Source organism: Dipteris shenzhenensis, chromosome 16 (genome assembly GCF_047967505.1).
Source record: "Dipteris shenzhenensis isolate YYH24624 ecotype China chromosome 16, Dip_SZ_1.0, whole genome shotgun sequence".
Lineage (NCBI taxonomy): Eukaryota > Viridiplantae > Streptophyta > Polypodiopsida > Gleicheniales > Dipteridaceae > Dipteris > Dipteris shenzhenensis.
The window spans coordinates 9,370,564-9,385,858 of NC_141611.1; the positions used below are offsets into that span (position 1 = coordinate 9,370,564).

The 15,295-nt window shown below is 46.5% G+C and overlaps 1 protein-coding gene across 3 annotated transcripts in view; it reads left to right on the forward strand.

Moving 5' to 3' along the window:
• LOC147892520 (rRNA processing protein-like protein) overlaps positions 1 to 15,295 on the forward strand; it is a 101,693-nt gene that overhangs the window by 7,970 nt on the left and 78,428 nt on the right. For all 3 annotated transcript variants that reach the window (XM_087387143.1, XM_087387142.1, XM_087387144.1), the window contains one exon: positions 8,480 to 8,658. In XM_087387143.1, the coding sequence (XP_087243269.1) occupies positions 8,524 to 8,658 (135 nt within the window). In that variant the 5' untranslated portion in view covers positions 8,480 to 8,523. The remainder of the gene's footprint in view (positions 1 to 8,479; positions 8,659 to 15,295) is intronic.

Sequence of the window (15,295 nt, forward strand, 5' to 3'; positions counted from 1 at the left end):
TCACTCAGGCCCAGCCAGGTCCGAAATGTGTGTAGCTGTAATAGATTCTCACGAGTAACCTGGTTGACCTCGTGTGATAGGAGGGGAGAAAACCGAGCATCCATGCTGTACTGGAAGGAAGGTAGTCTGTCCATGTGGAGCCCTAGTCCCTCAAACCATCTCTCTATGCGTGCATACCAGCATCTTTGGTTCCCTCCTGCTGCAAGGACCATAGAAGAGGACAGTGCTAGCCATGGTAGCCTGCTGCGCCCAGAGGTGTAATCCCCATACTCCCTGACTCAGTACAGATACGTGATGACCTGAAATGCAGCATTTGGCTGTAATGGGGGTGACCCAAAGTCCGCCCGAACGATCTGGTGAGGAACAGATGGCTTGCTACGGATCATCCGTGATAACATGAGAACTTGTAGCCACTCCACGTTGGCCCCACTTTGCATCCGACAAGTCTGGCCCCTAGTATGGACTGTCATACATCCTCGCTGGACGGACCAAGGAGTCAAAAAGCAACCCCTTGGTCCGTGGATCTTGAAAGTGAGAGCGGAAGCAATGCCTCTTTAGTCTGGCCGATGAAGCATATCCTTTGCTCAAGCATGCCTGCATCGCGGGTATCACAGTGAAGATGGGTCCGGAAAAGACAACCCCAAGATAAGTATATGATGAAGCTATCTCAACAGGTGACCCATCAAATGTGAACTGCTCCTGGCACATGACGGCTCGAGATGTATTGAAGATCATAACCTTGGTTTTACCTAGGTTGACCTTCAAATCATGAGACTGACAAAAGGACTGTAGTGCGTCAAGGTGTCTCTGGAGCCCCTCCGCTGATGAAAGACGAGAGCCACGTCATCTACGTAAAGCAATATCCGGATCAGCGTCCCCGCAAGAGAGCAACCTACCCCTTCTATGTCTGCATCACTGTCTCAAGCTCGTCAATGTAGAGGCCAAACAAGGTAGGTGATAATGGACACTCTTGTTTGACCCCGATAGTGCTCATGGTCTCGTTTGCCCACCCAGCTCGTGCCCGGACTCTACTTGAAACTCTCGTAAAGTGCCATGATAGCCGAAATGATCTCCTGGTCGTAACCCAAATCCTATAGGCGTCATATGAGGCGGGCTCTTGGGACCGTGTCAAATGCCTTGCGGAAATCCACAAAGCAACAATAAACCCTCTACTTCCGTGCCCTCGCCTCCTCAATGATACATCTGAGCGTGAGAATGTGGTATGTGGTACCATGATCACGCTGGAAGCCGGCCTGTCTTGCTACTCTAAGTCCTTGATACTCCGCAAATCTACTGACCTTGGACTCAAGTATTAATGCATAAATGTTGGACATGACATGTCCGTAGTTCTCCGGGCTTGTGGGATCCTCTGCCTTGTGGATGGGTGAGATAGTATTAATGGTCCAGGTGTGTGGAAATCCCAAACAAACAGCTTTATTAAAGAGCTTTGCTAAGATTGGGGCTAGGAGGTTAATCCCATACGCAATGAACTCAGTGCATAGTCCCTCATGATCCTTCGCTCGGCCATTATGAAGTTTCATTATGGCATCCTTTATCCCCCCCTTGTGAAGAGGCTGCAGGAAGTGGGACGTGGCATATGTTAGAGGTTAGGGACTGGCTGATTTGGGATGTCATAAAGTGTGCGTGCGTATTCATACCAGATCTGAGTGTCAGTGAGTGGTGAGGAGGACCGTCCCTCTAGAAATCTCTGCTAAAAGTTCTTAGAGTTGTTACTAAATAAAATGTTTAGTAACTTAGACTCAAGAGCATATGTGCAAGGTAGACAACAAAAAGGAGGACTCCAAGCTCAGGTTTCAACTCTTGGCTTGCCCAATCCACAAGGAAGAAGCCTGCAACAATCACCACTTACATCCAACATTAGAGGCAAGCACTAGTTTTTAGAAAGATAGTAGAAACGACATGAAATAGTGCTGTAAATGAGATAAACTTGACAATATAGGCTCCCTTCGTGACTTGACCCTTTTGTAGATGAAGTCCTTGATGCCTCTGAAGCTACCTTGGGTGAGGAGAGTGTGGAAATGGGGCTGGAATGAGAACAGCTTAGAAAGACAGCCTGTAGGCTAGAGAGAGCTTTTATGGAGTGATAGCTGTAGAGAGAGAGTGCCAATGCTGATCCCAAGGGAGGGGATGTAAGAGAGGAGCTGCTGCTGTTTCAGAGGTGCATAGAAATGCAGATTTCTGCAAGGGGAATGGGCCGGAACAGTAGAGAGAGAAATTTTGCAGTAGAGAGAGAAATACTGCAGCAGGAGAGAGAAAGGGGCTGTGGCTGCTCCAAGCTAGGAGAAGGAGAGAGGATGCTGCTGCTGTTCCAGAAGAGCTGAGAGAGGGCAGATTTCTGGAGAGGAAGGACTGGAACTGTAGAGAGAGCATGTGCTGTTGTAGAGAGAGAAAGTGTTGCTGAGGTGAGAGAATGGCCTGGGGAGAAGCTGGGTGCACCCAAGGAGCTGGAGAGGTTCTGCCGCATCAACCAAAAGGAGGGAGAAGAAAAGTGACAAATTTATCATGTAGGGAATGAAGGGGAGAGGCCTTCTTTTATAGGCTCAGCCCCCCCCCCCCCCCCCCCCCAAGGCTTAGAGTGGAAGGTGTCCCAGATTTTTGGTGGGCTGCAGTCCCAAAGAGGACAGCCCACAACCTGCCCCATATCTACCAGATTTGGGGCCAGACACTTGGCCTGCATGCCTTGCCACTTGCCATGCATGCTGCCACATGTGTGGGACAGGTGGACTGACCTGCCAGCTCAGATTCCATGTGGCAGTCTGCCACGTGTCAGCTGCCACGTGTCACTCCCAAAAACTCTAAAATTTCAAAGTTGTCAGAATTCAATTCTGATTGCACCCACAGGTTCCTAACAGCTTGGACTATCTATTGACGTACTCTAAGGTCATAATTGAGCCATACTGAGCTCATTTGTTTGTCGTCTTATCTTGTATCTCCATTACTCTTGGCATGCTGCCAGGCCCACACCCAAAGCTCAGGGAACATTCTCTTGAATGGTTCCTAGGTCAGTATGCAATCTGTGCATTTGATTGGTCCCATGTTTGGGTATTCAGGTGGGGTGTGGTTTCCAGATGTCCCTCTCAAAGAGAGGCCATCACTCTTGTGGGCCACTAATGCCCATAACCCCAAGCAAGGGGGTCCACCCTCAAATGCTAGACCTAGTCCCCATTGTCCGTAACTGAATAGTAGGAAAACATTTCATTTCTTAATAAGCATACTATTGAAAAACAAAAAGAAATAGTACCAAGCAAGTGGATACATGTTGAAGCAGGATGACAATACAGACGGTCAGAGTAAGTAGGTGAGTGATCGCGGTCAAAGCGTATTTCATGATAGGTGGAGTAAGAGCTCAGTGGGGTGGATGGTGCTGTGCTACGGGGAGTGGAAATGCTAAAGAAAAGATAGGTATGATCAGCTCCTGGAGGGAGAGGTGCTACGGTAAAATCGTTGATGTGGGATGGGGATCCCATGATGTAATCAACAACGCTGGAGCCTCCCCCATGTGGAAAGCACGTGAAACCACCTGAGGTGGGCCATCTGTCAAGACCATTATAAATAAGGAGATCATGCATCTTGCCGAGGTCTAATAGGGCCTGCCCATAAGATGTGATCGGACCTCGTCTGTCAGCCTCGAAATCTGTAGATGTCTGGCAATAGAGTGGAATCATCCCTGAAGTCAAGAAGTGGTACTTGGTGGCTTCCTAAGCTTTCCCTTCCATTGTGTATCATTCAGAACTCCCATTCGTTCAAGGTAAGGACAATGAATGTTATAGCATCTCAAGTATCCAGAACATCTACTCATCCTTACAATTCCATCGAAAAAGTCTTGTGAACATGTTGAATATTTTGTCCATACATGACCATCGGCATTTTGTTCCATTCCAGACATTGGAGATCCATCAGGCAAAGGGGGGAGTTCAAAGACAATATACCCATCATAAGTTTTAGGCAGTTCAACAACCTTCTCAACTCTAACTGCAGAAGTTAATGCAACATGCAAAGAACTATTCAAATGCATCTTCTCTATAAGTGAAATAACACTATTCACTTCAGCATTTTGAAAGTCACTATGAGAGTCTTTCCTTCTTATCACCTCAACTCTGAAGGCTGAATGTTGTTTTCCATTGATCTTGTACCCTTTTTGACCGTCCTCCAAGTCCACCAAGGGAAGCACTATGGCAATGTGTGGGTGCCTGTCCTCAGTGCGTGGGATCCCACGTACTCTGATGTTGAGAGCCTTGCTGGCTCTCTATTGCTGCTCCATGAGGGTAGCCAAAACGGTTACCCTTGCGGGTTACCGTTTGGCCACGTCAACCCATCTGGATGTCTCCTCAATAACATACTACATGCTTGCAATCTGTGCCTCGACAACCGGGGTACTTTCTGGTACTGTGTGTATGGCTGTGACCTCCTGCCGGAGCTGCGAGATATCTTGTCTGAGTGCCTGAATTAGACCAGCTTGTTCTCGAATGGTGCGAGCCTGTTCTTGTATGATGCGGCTCTGCTCCTATGTGAATATTATAAATATGAAAGAGAGAGAGAGAGAGAGAGAGAGAGAGAGAGAGAGAGAGAGAGAGAGAGAAGAAGAAGAAGAAGAAGAAGAAGAAGAAGAATATATTATCGTCCTCTGAAGACCAAAAATCGGCCTATGGGACCTGAGCAATACAAAATCCTCGTACACAAAGACTCCTCCCTTGGAGGGGAGGGTATTAAGAGAAACTACCTTTATGTCTTAGGTGAGTTCCTGTGCTTGAAAAGCTTATAGACAAACGTTCCTAAAGCTGGGGGTGACCCGCTGTAGCATATCAGCCAGTCTGTTATGTCCCTCGAGAAGAGAGCTAAATGCTTTCCGGATGTGAGTATAGTAAGGGCATATCATTACCATGTGTTCTTCAGTTTCTGCCATTCCCTGGTCACATAATTGGCATATTCTGCTCTCTTTTGGCATATCTTTCCATCCTCCTATTTCAATCTGCAGCTGGTGTGATCGGGTGCGAAGTGAGGCCAAAGCTCTTCGCTTATGTATTGCCATAGGTGTGCAAATATACTTCTGCGTGGCTGTTTCTCTTCCTGTATAAGTAGCCCAATATTCGGGGTTGATAAATGTACGGTAGTACTTAAACTTATCTCTGTTTTCAGCTGTTTGCCATTTCCTGTGTAGTGCATTGAGCAGGTCATGATGAAAGGCATCCTCATCTACCTCCTCTGGAGAGTAGTCCAAGTACCTCTCTACCTCCCATTTTTGGAACCATTTTTTAAAATCTAGTGCCCATCCAGATGCCAAAATCTTACCCTTATTCGTCTTTTGGGACTTTTGACTTTCTACCCATGCCCTCTTTGGCAGCCTTTCATTATTCATGCGCTTGACCTTTGTGATGTATCTGAGTACTCTCTTCAAGGCATGCAACTCTATGGGTATGCATCCTGTCTCTAGGAGTAGGAGAGAGTAGGGTGTGGTAGCCTTGATGCCAAGGTGTCTTCTAATGTAAGATTTCTGCATTTTTTCTACATCATTCCATTTTGATGATGGTATACTCCCCCCCTACACCTCTACCCCATAGAGCACTGTTTGTACCACATATGCCCCAAAAATCATGTTTCGTACTTGCCACCTTCTTGTGTTGGTATTGCTGCAGTCATTTTCAAATTGATAATACTTTCCCCATCCTGCATCAATTCTCTGTTGCACACAGCTGCTCCATTTGTTATTGGCTGGAATTTCAATGCCTAAGTATTTGAATGAGTGCACTGTATCAACAAGTTGACCCATATATGAGATTGAAGGGGGATTACTTGGCTGTATAGTCTTGACTATCATGAGTTTAGTTTTGGAAACATTCACAGCCAGCCCACTTTCCGAACAGAACATGCTGAGGATATCCATCATTTGTTGCATCTTACCCTCACTATTAGTGAAAACAACCACATCATCCGCATAAAGAAGCAAGTGAATCTCAAAATCTGCTAGGTAGAGGCTGGACAACCCTCTTTTACCTGCTTCTGTGTGCATCAGTTCCTCAAGTCTATCAATGCATAAACCAAACAAGGTGGGTGAGAGTGGGCATCCTTGTTTGACCCCCATATTGCTATAAAATTCTTGTGACATCCCATCCTTACATTTTAATTGACATTTTACTTTCTCATAAAGTCTAAAGACAGCAAACCTTATTTCCTGAGGCACTTCTATGCATTCCATTCTCTCCCATAGCACATCCCTAGGCACCGTATCGAATGCCTTCTTAAAATCAATGAAGCAACAAAAGAGTGCCTTCCCCTTAAGGCGGCTGTCCTCCATCAACACTCGGAGAGTAATTAGATGATCCACAGTGGAGTGTTTGGGCCTGAAACCCGCTTGTCCCATTGCCCTCTTCCTTTCTTTCTCTGCCCAAGCACTCAGCTTTGCCTCTACTATTGTACTATATAGCTTGGCTAGAGTAGAGCATGCCATAATGGTTCTGTAGTTTGACACTTGATTGCGGTCACCTCCCTTGTGCAAAAGAGTTGTGTTGGAAGTAGAGTTGTGTTCGCTTATTGATACAGTTGCTATAGTTATCTTGACTCGGCGTCTTCCTCAACACTGGTACCTCGGACACCATAGTGCTCTTTCTTTGTTATTTTGGGGCTTGTTGTAGTAATGCCAGATGATTTGCTTGCTGCTTCTTCAGTGTTGCTACAATGGGTTGTAGTCTAAAGAGGGTCGAAGAGGTTGTAGCCGAGCTACTCATCTAAATTTCTGCTTTTTTACCCAGCCTAAATTATCATGAATCGCCAGGGAAGCGGTTTTATTAGCAAAGGCCAGAGTGAAGACGCTAAGTGGGGAAGGAGCAACGGGGGGCCAAGGAAAAAGAGAGAGAGAGAGAGAGAGAGAGAGAGAGAGAGAGAGAGAGAGCACTAACCGTAGAAAGATGCCCAAGCATAAGTGCTGATCATAGAAAGCAACACGATACTATTGCAAATTGGCTCGGATACTATATCTGGGGGGAAGCGCGTACCCAACACCAACCCACATGGTTCATTTCGATCGTGACCTCCTAGCTTTCATGAGCATATCGTTCCTTCCACAGACTCTCACTAAAACTAGGAGGAAGCTTTGCTCCCAAGATTTGAACCAAGTTCGAATATTGATACCCACGATGACTAATGAAACGTGCAAGGAGGAGAAAAAACGATAGGCACCTGAGAGAGAAGAATGAATCCATAAGAGCTCTTGAAACATTACCGGGTACACAGCCAACTTATGATTGCCAAAGTGAGGGCAGAAATAGTTACAGCTTGTAAGATCAGCGCTACTAGAGGGCCAGGGATGAGCATTTTTCGAGCGAAATCTTCCGAGCGTCCGAGCGAAGGAAAAAAAAAGCTTCCAACTATGTAAAAAATTGGCAAAAATAGATTGGAACAAAACATAGTTTCACTTAGAAATATGTAAAGTATTATGGCGATGCCTATTTTCTACACAAATCTTTACAAGAATATTCAGGAATGGTGAGTAACATAATGGGATGGCTTTTGAAGAAACCCACATGTAGAGTAGAGTTCTCTATGAAAATTCCCTTATGATCCTTCTAACAATTTTTACTTAATAGGGGGTGACATTGAAATCCTCTCTCAACCTAGCCTAATGAAAGGGTTTATTCAAAGAAACCTCATTGAATTAAGCCATCCAAGTAGTTTCGCTAGCGAAACTCCTTTGAAGTAGGTCTTCCAAGGTGGCATAACTTTCATATCCAATATCCAAATATAGTCATTGAACCACTCAAATTGATTAGAAAACCCCATTTGAGCACATATATGGGGTTAAATTTTAAAAAATATTGCTTATATAGTATTAAATTATTACATGTATTTTATGAGAGTGATATATAAGCCCAAGTTTATACTTATTTATAATAATTTTAACTTCGTTAGAAACATATCCATAAATATCTTGTTATTTATATTATTAAAACACTAGAAAGCTCGTCATATTAATATAAAATGTGTTTAATAAGTAATTATATATGTATAATATCATTATATTGAGAGTGATTATGAGGGATGTTTCTTAAAGGAGTTATTTTTCAACACTTTTCTAAGGTAATAACAGGGGTACAAAGAATGTCTATGAAGAATAAAATTTATGTTATGTAAAATTGAATGAGTGACAATTCTGTATATTTATATGATAAAGGGATCTATTTCTAGTGAGAATAAAAGTGTTAAAACCATGTTTCCTAAATAAAGACATTTTTTTAAATCTCTTGAAAAACAAGCTCGGATAAATTTGCTCATAGGTTTTTGCTCGTAACATTGACGCATCCCTAGAGGGCCAAGATTTGAATACACAACAGAGTAAAGTACCATAGTATTTTTGGAAAGCAGTCTGACTACCTTTCACATAAAGGCTAAATATGTGAACACTTTTTTTGCTTGTTGCTACTTATCGATTCAGAATGTTAACTATAAATTGCATGGCATTTTTCAGATTAAAAAGAAGGCTGTGAAGTTTTTTGTCTGCCTACATATGTAATGGCAATGGTGGGCAAGCAGAAGACAAAAAGAAAACCAAAATCAATTGATTTGCCTCCTGCCAAACGAGCACAAGTTGATTTTTCTGAATCTGATGAGCAACGCTTTGGAATCTCTGGTTCACTAGCTAAAAAGGTAGGATGGCTCAATTTTGAGGTGGTTGTGCATGGGAATCACTTTTTAGAGGTTGCTACAGATTGACGTTGATGATCGTGTAACGGATTTATTATGTTATATACTAAGAAGTTGTAATTATTTAAAAATCATTCACTCTTTCTGTCATTTGAAGTTTTATAAATATTTTCTCTGTAAGATTGGATATAGTATAGTCTTATGAAGTTATATAAAAAATTGTTACTGTCCTGAGATCTTAGCCTGTCTAGAAAGAATTTGCAAGACGCGCTCAAGGACTCTTGTATAAGGCATAGTCGATTACCTTTTGCTTCCTTGGTATTGCTTGTTAAGAAAATGGATGTGCTATTTGTTGATTATATGATCTTCACAAGATATTTCAAAAACAGATTCCCTATCTTATGTGTGGATGAACCTCAATAAGACATACGGAAAGGTAAAAGGGAGTGTTCGGTGGAAAAGTTTATGGAAGGACTGTAATTGAAAGGTGCCAATAAAACAGAGATTGTGCTCTAGCTTTCGCTGGTCTGCCCTAAACCCTCCCTATTTCTTGGCAAGGAGTACTTGGTTCACCACTAGTGCACTTGCCAGTGAGAGCTTGGCGGAGCTCCAGTATAAGGGTTTACATCGAATACTCTCCAAGACCGGGCTGAAATGCTGCTGTGCCAAAATGTCGATGCCTACCTGACAGCCCAAATATTTGGCCATCTCTCCATTCGGAATCCACCGAAAGTCAAAATCTGCTCCCCAACCTCGGACCTCCTTGCTCACCTCTGTACCCCGAAGCCAACGGATTTGGTCCAATTTATGCAAGCTCTGGAGGCCTCGCAATAAATGGACAATGCTCCTTTGACCCTCGATAGGCTAATTGTAGAGCCATCAACATAGAGCACAATATCACTACTAACTCTGAATCTAGGAGCTCTTCCTCCTGCCGGATCGGCAAGGCTAAGTGCCTGCGAATGCAGAAAATAGCCCAAGGCTTCCGCCACAAAAAGGAAGAGATAAGGGGCCAATGTGCAGCCCTATCTCACTGAACGGTAAAGTAGAAAGACCTCTCCTGTATGGCCCCCAATGATCACCTGGCTGGAGCTGCCTGCATAAAGAGCTGAAATCCCTCTGATCCATATCTCTGAAAAGTCAAGTCTCTGCATAGTCCCCTCCAGGAAGGACCACTCAACTCTGTCATATGCCTTCTCAAAGTTGAGAAGTAGGACCAAACTGCCTCTCTAGCTAGAAGCGTTGGTGTAAGCCACTGATGCTAAATCCATGCTGACCATGGTTGTGTGGTCTGGAAGAATTGTTTGGTCATTCTATCCCCCTGTTGGACCCATCGGGCCCGAGAGGAGTGGTAAGAGAACTTTGCTGTGTGGACCTCCAAGTCTTGTAGCTCCAAGCGTGCACACTCCTGACGATACGTAAGCCACTGGGACCCCCTGTCCTATCTCTATGGACCCAAGATCTCTACGCAAAGCCCGCTCTCACTTCTGAATGGCAGCTCTTCGTCTCATGGCCTGGCCCTCCAGCTCTTGACTACTCCGTTGAATCCGCTTAGCCACCCATGTCGCCCACCCCTTGATAGGATTGTCCTTGGGGTGTCTCCATAGCTCTGCCCAGAACTGATGGACATCCTCCTTCTGTAAGAGACCATCTGGTATACGGAACCCTTTTTGTGGGAGTCCACTTTGGGGCTGCTCCAAGTGAAGGACTGTTGGCGAGTGGTCGGACATCGTGGTTCCTGCTAGAATGCTTGTTGAGCCGCCATGGGGAAGAGCCCAGTCACCAATGCAAAATTTGTCTAGACGGTCTAGCAGCCCATCATGCCGACGCTAGCCAAATGAAAAGTGCTAGCTGCCTGCAAGCTTGGTAAACTTTGGCCCGCGCCATGGATCCTTGCCGCTGATTACAAAGATGACTGCTCCCAAGTACTCCTCTCCCCAGTTGGCACCTCTACGAAAGAGGCTCATCCCTGCTTATCCTCCATGAACTCAAGGTTATTGAAGTCTCCCTAGACAATCCATGAGTCCACCTCGTGGAGGCAATCTGTGAGTTGCTGCCAGAAAGCTGGGTGGTGTTTCCCGGCAAGCAAGTGCATACACATTTAGGATACCAATCCGGGCCTCTCCTGCTTGAAGGCCCACCCAAACTGCGCGGCCTAGAATGAGCTCGCCCTGTGCAAAAAGCTCCAAGGCCATTGACTGAGAAACTGAAATGGCATACGTGACCACTCCTGCCAACTACTGGGGACTAGATCTGCGGGCCCCTTCGAGGGAGAAGACGATGACGACGTGCTATGTCTGTTGCTGAGAACATGTGCTCTTGAATCAAGAGAAGATCAATTGGTCTACCCATCGGAGCTTGCTGCAATTCCTGGCATAGAATCAGTTATTGCGGTTGGTCTGTGCGCAGTTGTGGAGCCCGTGCACTTTTTAAACTCACCACCGACAAGCTCATGGGGAAGGGACATAATTGAACAAGGCTCACCTGTGTGTGGGAGCCTGCTCTAGAAAACCGCATTCAAGCGACTCTGCCGGGGGTTTCAATGGCGAGTAATCTATGTCCTTGTGTCGACGAACCAGTGTCGCCACTGGCTCAATCCCAACCCTCTTATTGCATAACAGAAACATCTACACCAAAGAGGTCGACGCACTGCTGCAACGTCTAGTAGTGGAGCTGTGAGCAAACCACCTCTAAGGGCAAACGGATTACAGCTACGGCCAAGCCTGACCTGGGCTTTACTGGAGAAAAGCCAAGCTGAAAGTGCGTGGAACTGCCATGGGCCAGCCAAAGATGCATACATTGTGGTCCCAACCAATCATCCATTATCTGGTATACTTGGTGCTCTATCATCGTGTCGAATAGCTTAGGGGTTCACCCTTGTGGAGGCGAAATGGAGGATCCGAACTGGGTGGGTGCGGGATCCCACCGCGCTAATGCCCCCCTTTTGGGGCTGGAGAATTAGAATGGTCAGCTCAAGGGGCATCAGGTATGAGTCCGGGATCTCCAAATAGTTCCACGGCCCCAGCCACCAAAACTCCCTTGACAAGGGTCGGGCCGCACGCATGTGGAGGTCTAAGGAGTCAATCACGGAGCCCCTCTCCCTAGAGGTATGAGAAGAAGCTGCATCTTGTGTGCCTGAAGCACTGCCTTGCTGTTGTTGGAAAGGTCACCTCCCCATCTGTAAGCCCCCATATGAGGAGAGCATGGGGGGGGTGGACCTGGGAACTGATGGAAGGCCACATGGGCAGCATCATGGTTGCCATGTGGGCAAGGATCAGAGAAAGAAAAGAGCCTTCTGGGAACCTGGAACAGTACGGAACAGATCTGCCATGAGCTGCAGCCTGTATGGCTCTTTTGGAAGGTCTGTAGGGCCTTGGAGAGACAGGAACAGGTGCAGCAAAGGGTGAGATCAGAGGTGCCTTGTTAGAGTAGCACTAGGTGCTGTTTGGGGCTGTTTGGAGCTCCAGACAGAGGCGGAGAGAGGCTAGCGGGTACGACTGCAGTATGGCAGCATGGCGGGATCCATGGGCAGGGATACGACCTGCAAGGTCTTTGAAGAAGGGCTGCAAAATGGCCCTGGCAGCAGCACAAGAAAAGAGAAAAGGGGGGCTGACCCCTTGCCCTTATATAGGGCTGGTTGGGCTGAGCCAACCAAGTCGGCCAGCAAGCGGCAAGCCAGTCGGCCCATTAGGGCTGACTGGGTCGGTATTTTGGCAGTCCCTTGGGGGCCTATAAAAGGAGGGCCTCTGTACCCCCATGGAGCAGCCTTTGAGGTGCAGAAAGGAGCAGCACCAGCAGCAGCAGTTAGGCCTCATCTTGGAGGTGAACTTGGCTGGAGACCTGCAGACTTAGTTCACTCATTGGCAGCACACCTAGGCTGGTTTGCAGACAGCAAGGTGGAAGGGATCTAGATGGAGAGTCTACCTACGCTCGAGGTGGAGCACACGGGCTCAAGTCTAGAGATATCCAGCATATAGTAGTACCTTGTGGTAAGATCAAAGGACCACGCTCTGGTGGGACTTTGGATCTATCTCTTTTGTATTGTGTCCATAGCTTTGGACGGAAATATATTGTTTTAGGTGGTTTCTATATTTGGCTGGATCATTGTCTATTGATGAGTCTGTGGTGCACATTAAGTAAAGAAGTTTGTGATTCCACACCCCACACACATTGTGTGAGCTCCTGGGCTATTATATCAGTCTTCCGCTGTGCGTACCCTCTATTGGTCGATTTCTAACATGGTATCGACGGCGTAGAGGCCTTTGCTTTCCCCTTACTCATAGAAGAGAGCCCCGTGTCTGGCCTAGCGGGTCGAGGAAGAGGCCGGGCGAGGCTACTGTTGTCTGTGAGGGAGGAGAGGGGGTTGGCACAGGGGGTGGGTGATGAGGGTAATCACCATAGGAGGAATAGGCGGTGAGGGCTGAGGTGGGGAAGGCAGAGCGGGGTTGCGGGGAGGGGGCAAGTGGATCCGGGGGGGGTGGGGAAGGCGGTTGGGCGGGGTCTGTCATTGTTGGTCGCTGCGGCGGTGAAACCCGCGGTCTTTGCGGCTCCCTCTCCAATCTCCGAGGAGGGGCCGAGGGTACTGGTGCTCTAAGAGTCTCTGATGTCTGCTATGGGTGCTGCAGGGGGTTTGGCGCTGAGTGGGAAGTTGCTTCTCTAGAGGTGGCTTGAAGAATTGTTAGAAACATGGTGAGAGAGAGAGAAAGAAAGAAAGAAATAAAGTTTATTAAAGTCTTCGGGAGACCGTGAAGGTCTATGAGAGAGAGAAGTAGAATTTATTAGCGCCCTCGGGGGGCCAAAAATGACCCATGGGACCCGTCTTGATACAATGTAAAAAGAGTCTCCTCAAGGAGGGGGGTCAGGAGTCTATGAGTTCCTGATGACAGGTAAAAAGACGAGTGAAGAAGTGATACTCAAATGAAGACATAACATTCATTCAAAGTACGTCAAGACAAGTGAAGTACAAGCCTTATATAGGCTACTCACTCTCACACGAGCACCTAGTGCGTATGGGATAAGTCCCATGATGATACGTGGCACTCACACAAGACACACACATAGACTAGTACTAGATCACCTAGTACTACACACCAACACACTCTTTGACTATGATATCTCCAACACCCCCCTTTAGAGCAAAGAGTGTGAGACCCAACACACAAATAGTAGACCGATCCCCCCTCCACTGCAATACTGCAAAGAGCAAGTCCAACTATAACCATCACTCGTCATTCCTCCTTACTCTGAAGTGGGTGGTCAATACCATCACTCAAAGTAAAAGACACTACATTCATTTTTGGGGGACAACCCAGGGCAGAGTACCTCTTATTGACTCCAAATACATTCAATTTAGAGGGACAACTCAAGGCTGAGAACCTTTATTTGACTCAACACAAACACACATAGCATAGGGGCCTAGAAAGCCCAACCCTGGTCAAAAGGATCCTCGTCGTCAAGAGAGAGGCCGTGAACCTCTGCTGTAGCTGCATGTATCTCCTCCCGGGGCTCTTCAGGTTCAGCTTGTTCTTCAGCCAGGAGATTGGCATGGGTTTCTTTAATAAAAAGGGCTGTTTTTCCATCAATGGAGGTCTCTTGAGCACTGAAAAAAGCCAAGACCTGATAGGGTATAGATATGTCTTCAAATGTACCAAGAGAAGATAAAACCAGGAAAACCCTAATTTCTGAAATGTAGGGTTTGCAAAAATTAGGGTTTTCTGCTGTAGGTCAGAAAAGCCAGTATATGCCATGAAAGAACAGCGTAGGATAGCTCCAAATGTCTTCAAAACAGGTTGTATTCCAAAGCAACTTTGGAGCAACCCTAAAATCTGTCATTCTTCGAAATTTGAATAATCGAACTTATGAAGTGCTCCTGTAGATAGTTGCAGCAGCTGGTCGAAGGCTTGAAGAACTCCCAAATGCACATGCAGGTCCAAAATGTGCAAAGCGGTAGCTGTAGGTGATCCAAATGCGAAAGCAGGTCTGAAAACTTGCAAGGCGGCTCAGCAAGGCAGCTCTGAAGTGCTGCAGCAGGTTACCAGAGTGAAAAACGGCTGATGTAGATATGCTGGAAGCTAGGAGCAGTCCTGAAAATGCTTTTGGTGTAGGCAATTCTGCAGCAGCAACCCTAGAACAACTCAAAAATGCAAGCAGCAGCTCCAAAACTGGTCAAAAATGCCTCCAAAAGGCTCGAAAGTCTGCAACCAATGCGTGTAGATGGACAGCTCTGTTGCAGCGGCCTGGAAACCCTAAAAACGGGAATGGAAATGCTCCGAATCAGCACGTATACAAGCGCCACTTGCAGGAGATGCCAACCAGCAGCACGTGTGCACACGCCTCTTGAAAACAAGCCGACCAGCAGGGCTGTGGAGATGGACGGGAAAATGGCTGCAAGAAGAGGCGGCTATGGAGATTGTAGGTGGGCAGGTAGGAGTGGAAAGGGCTGCAAGGGAAGGAGGCAAAATGAAGAAGAGATGAGGCGGCTGCAGAAGGAAAGAGGCTGAACTGAGGCGGCTGCAAGAGGGAAAAGAACTTGAGCAGAGTTAGGGTTAGGGTTAGGGCGAAGATGATGACGTGGCAGGGCAGCTATGGCAGGGCTAACCTGTTCTGATACTATGTTAGAAACATGGTGTGAGGGGGGGAG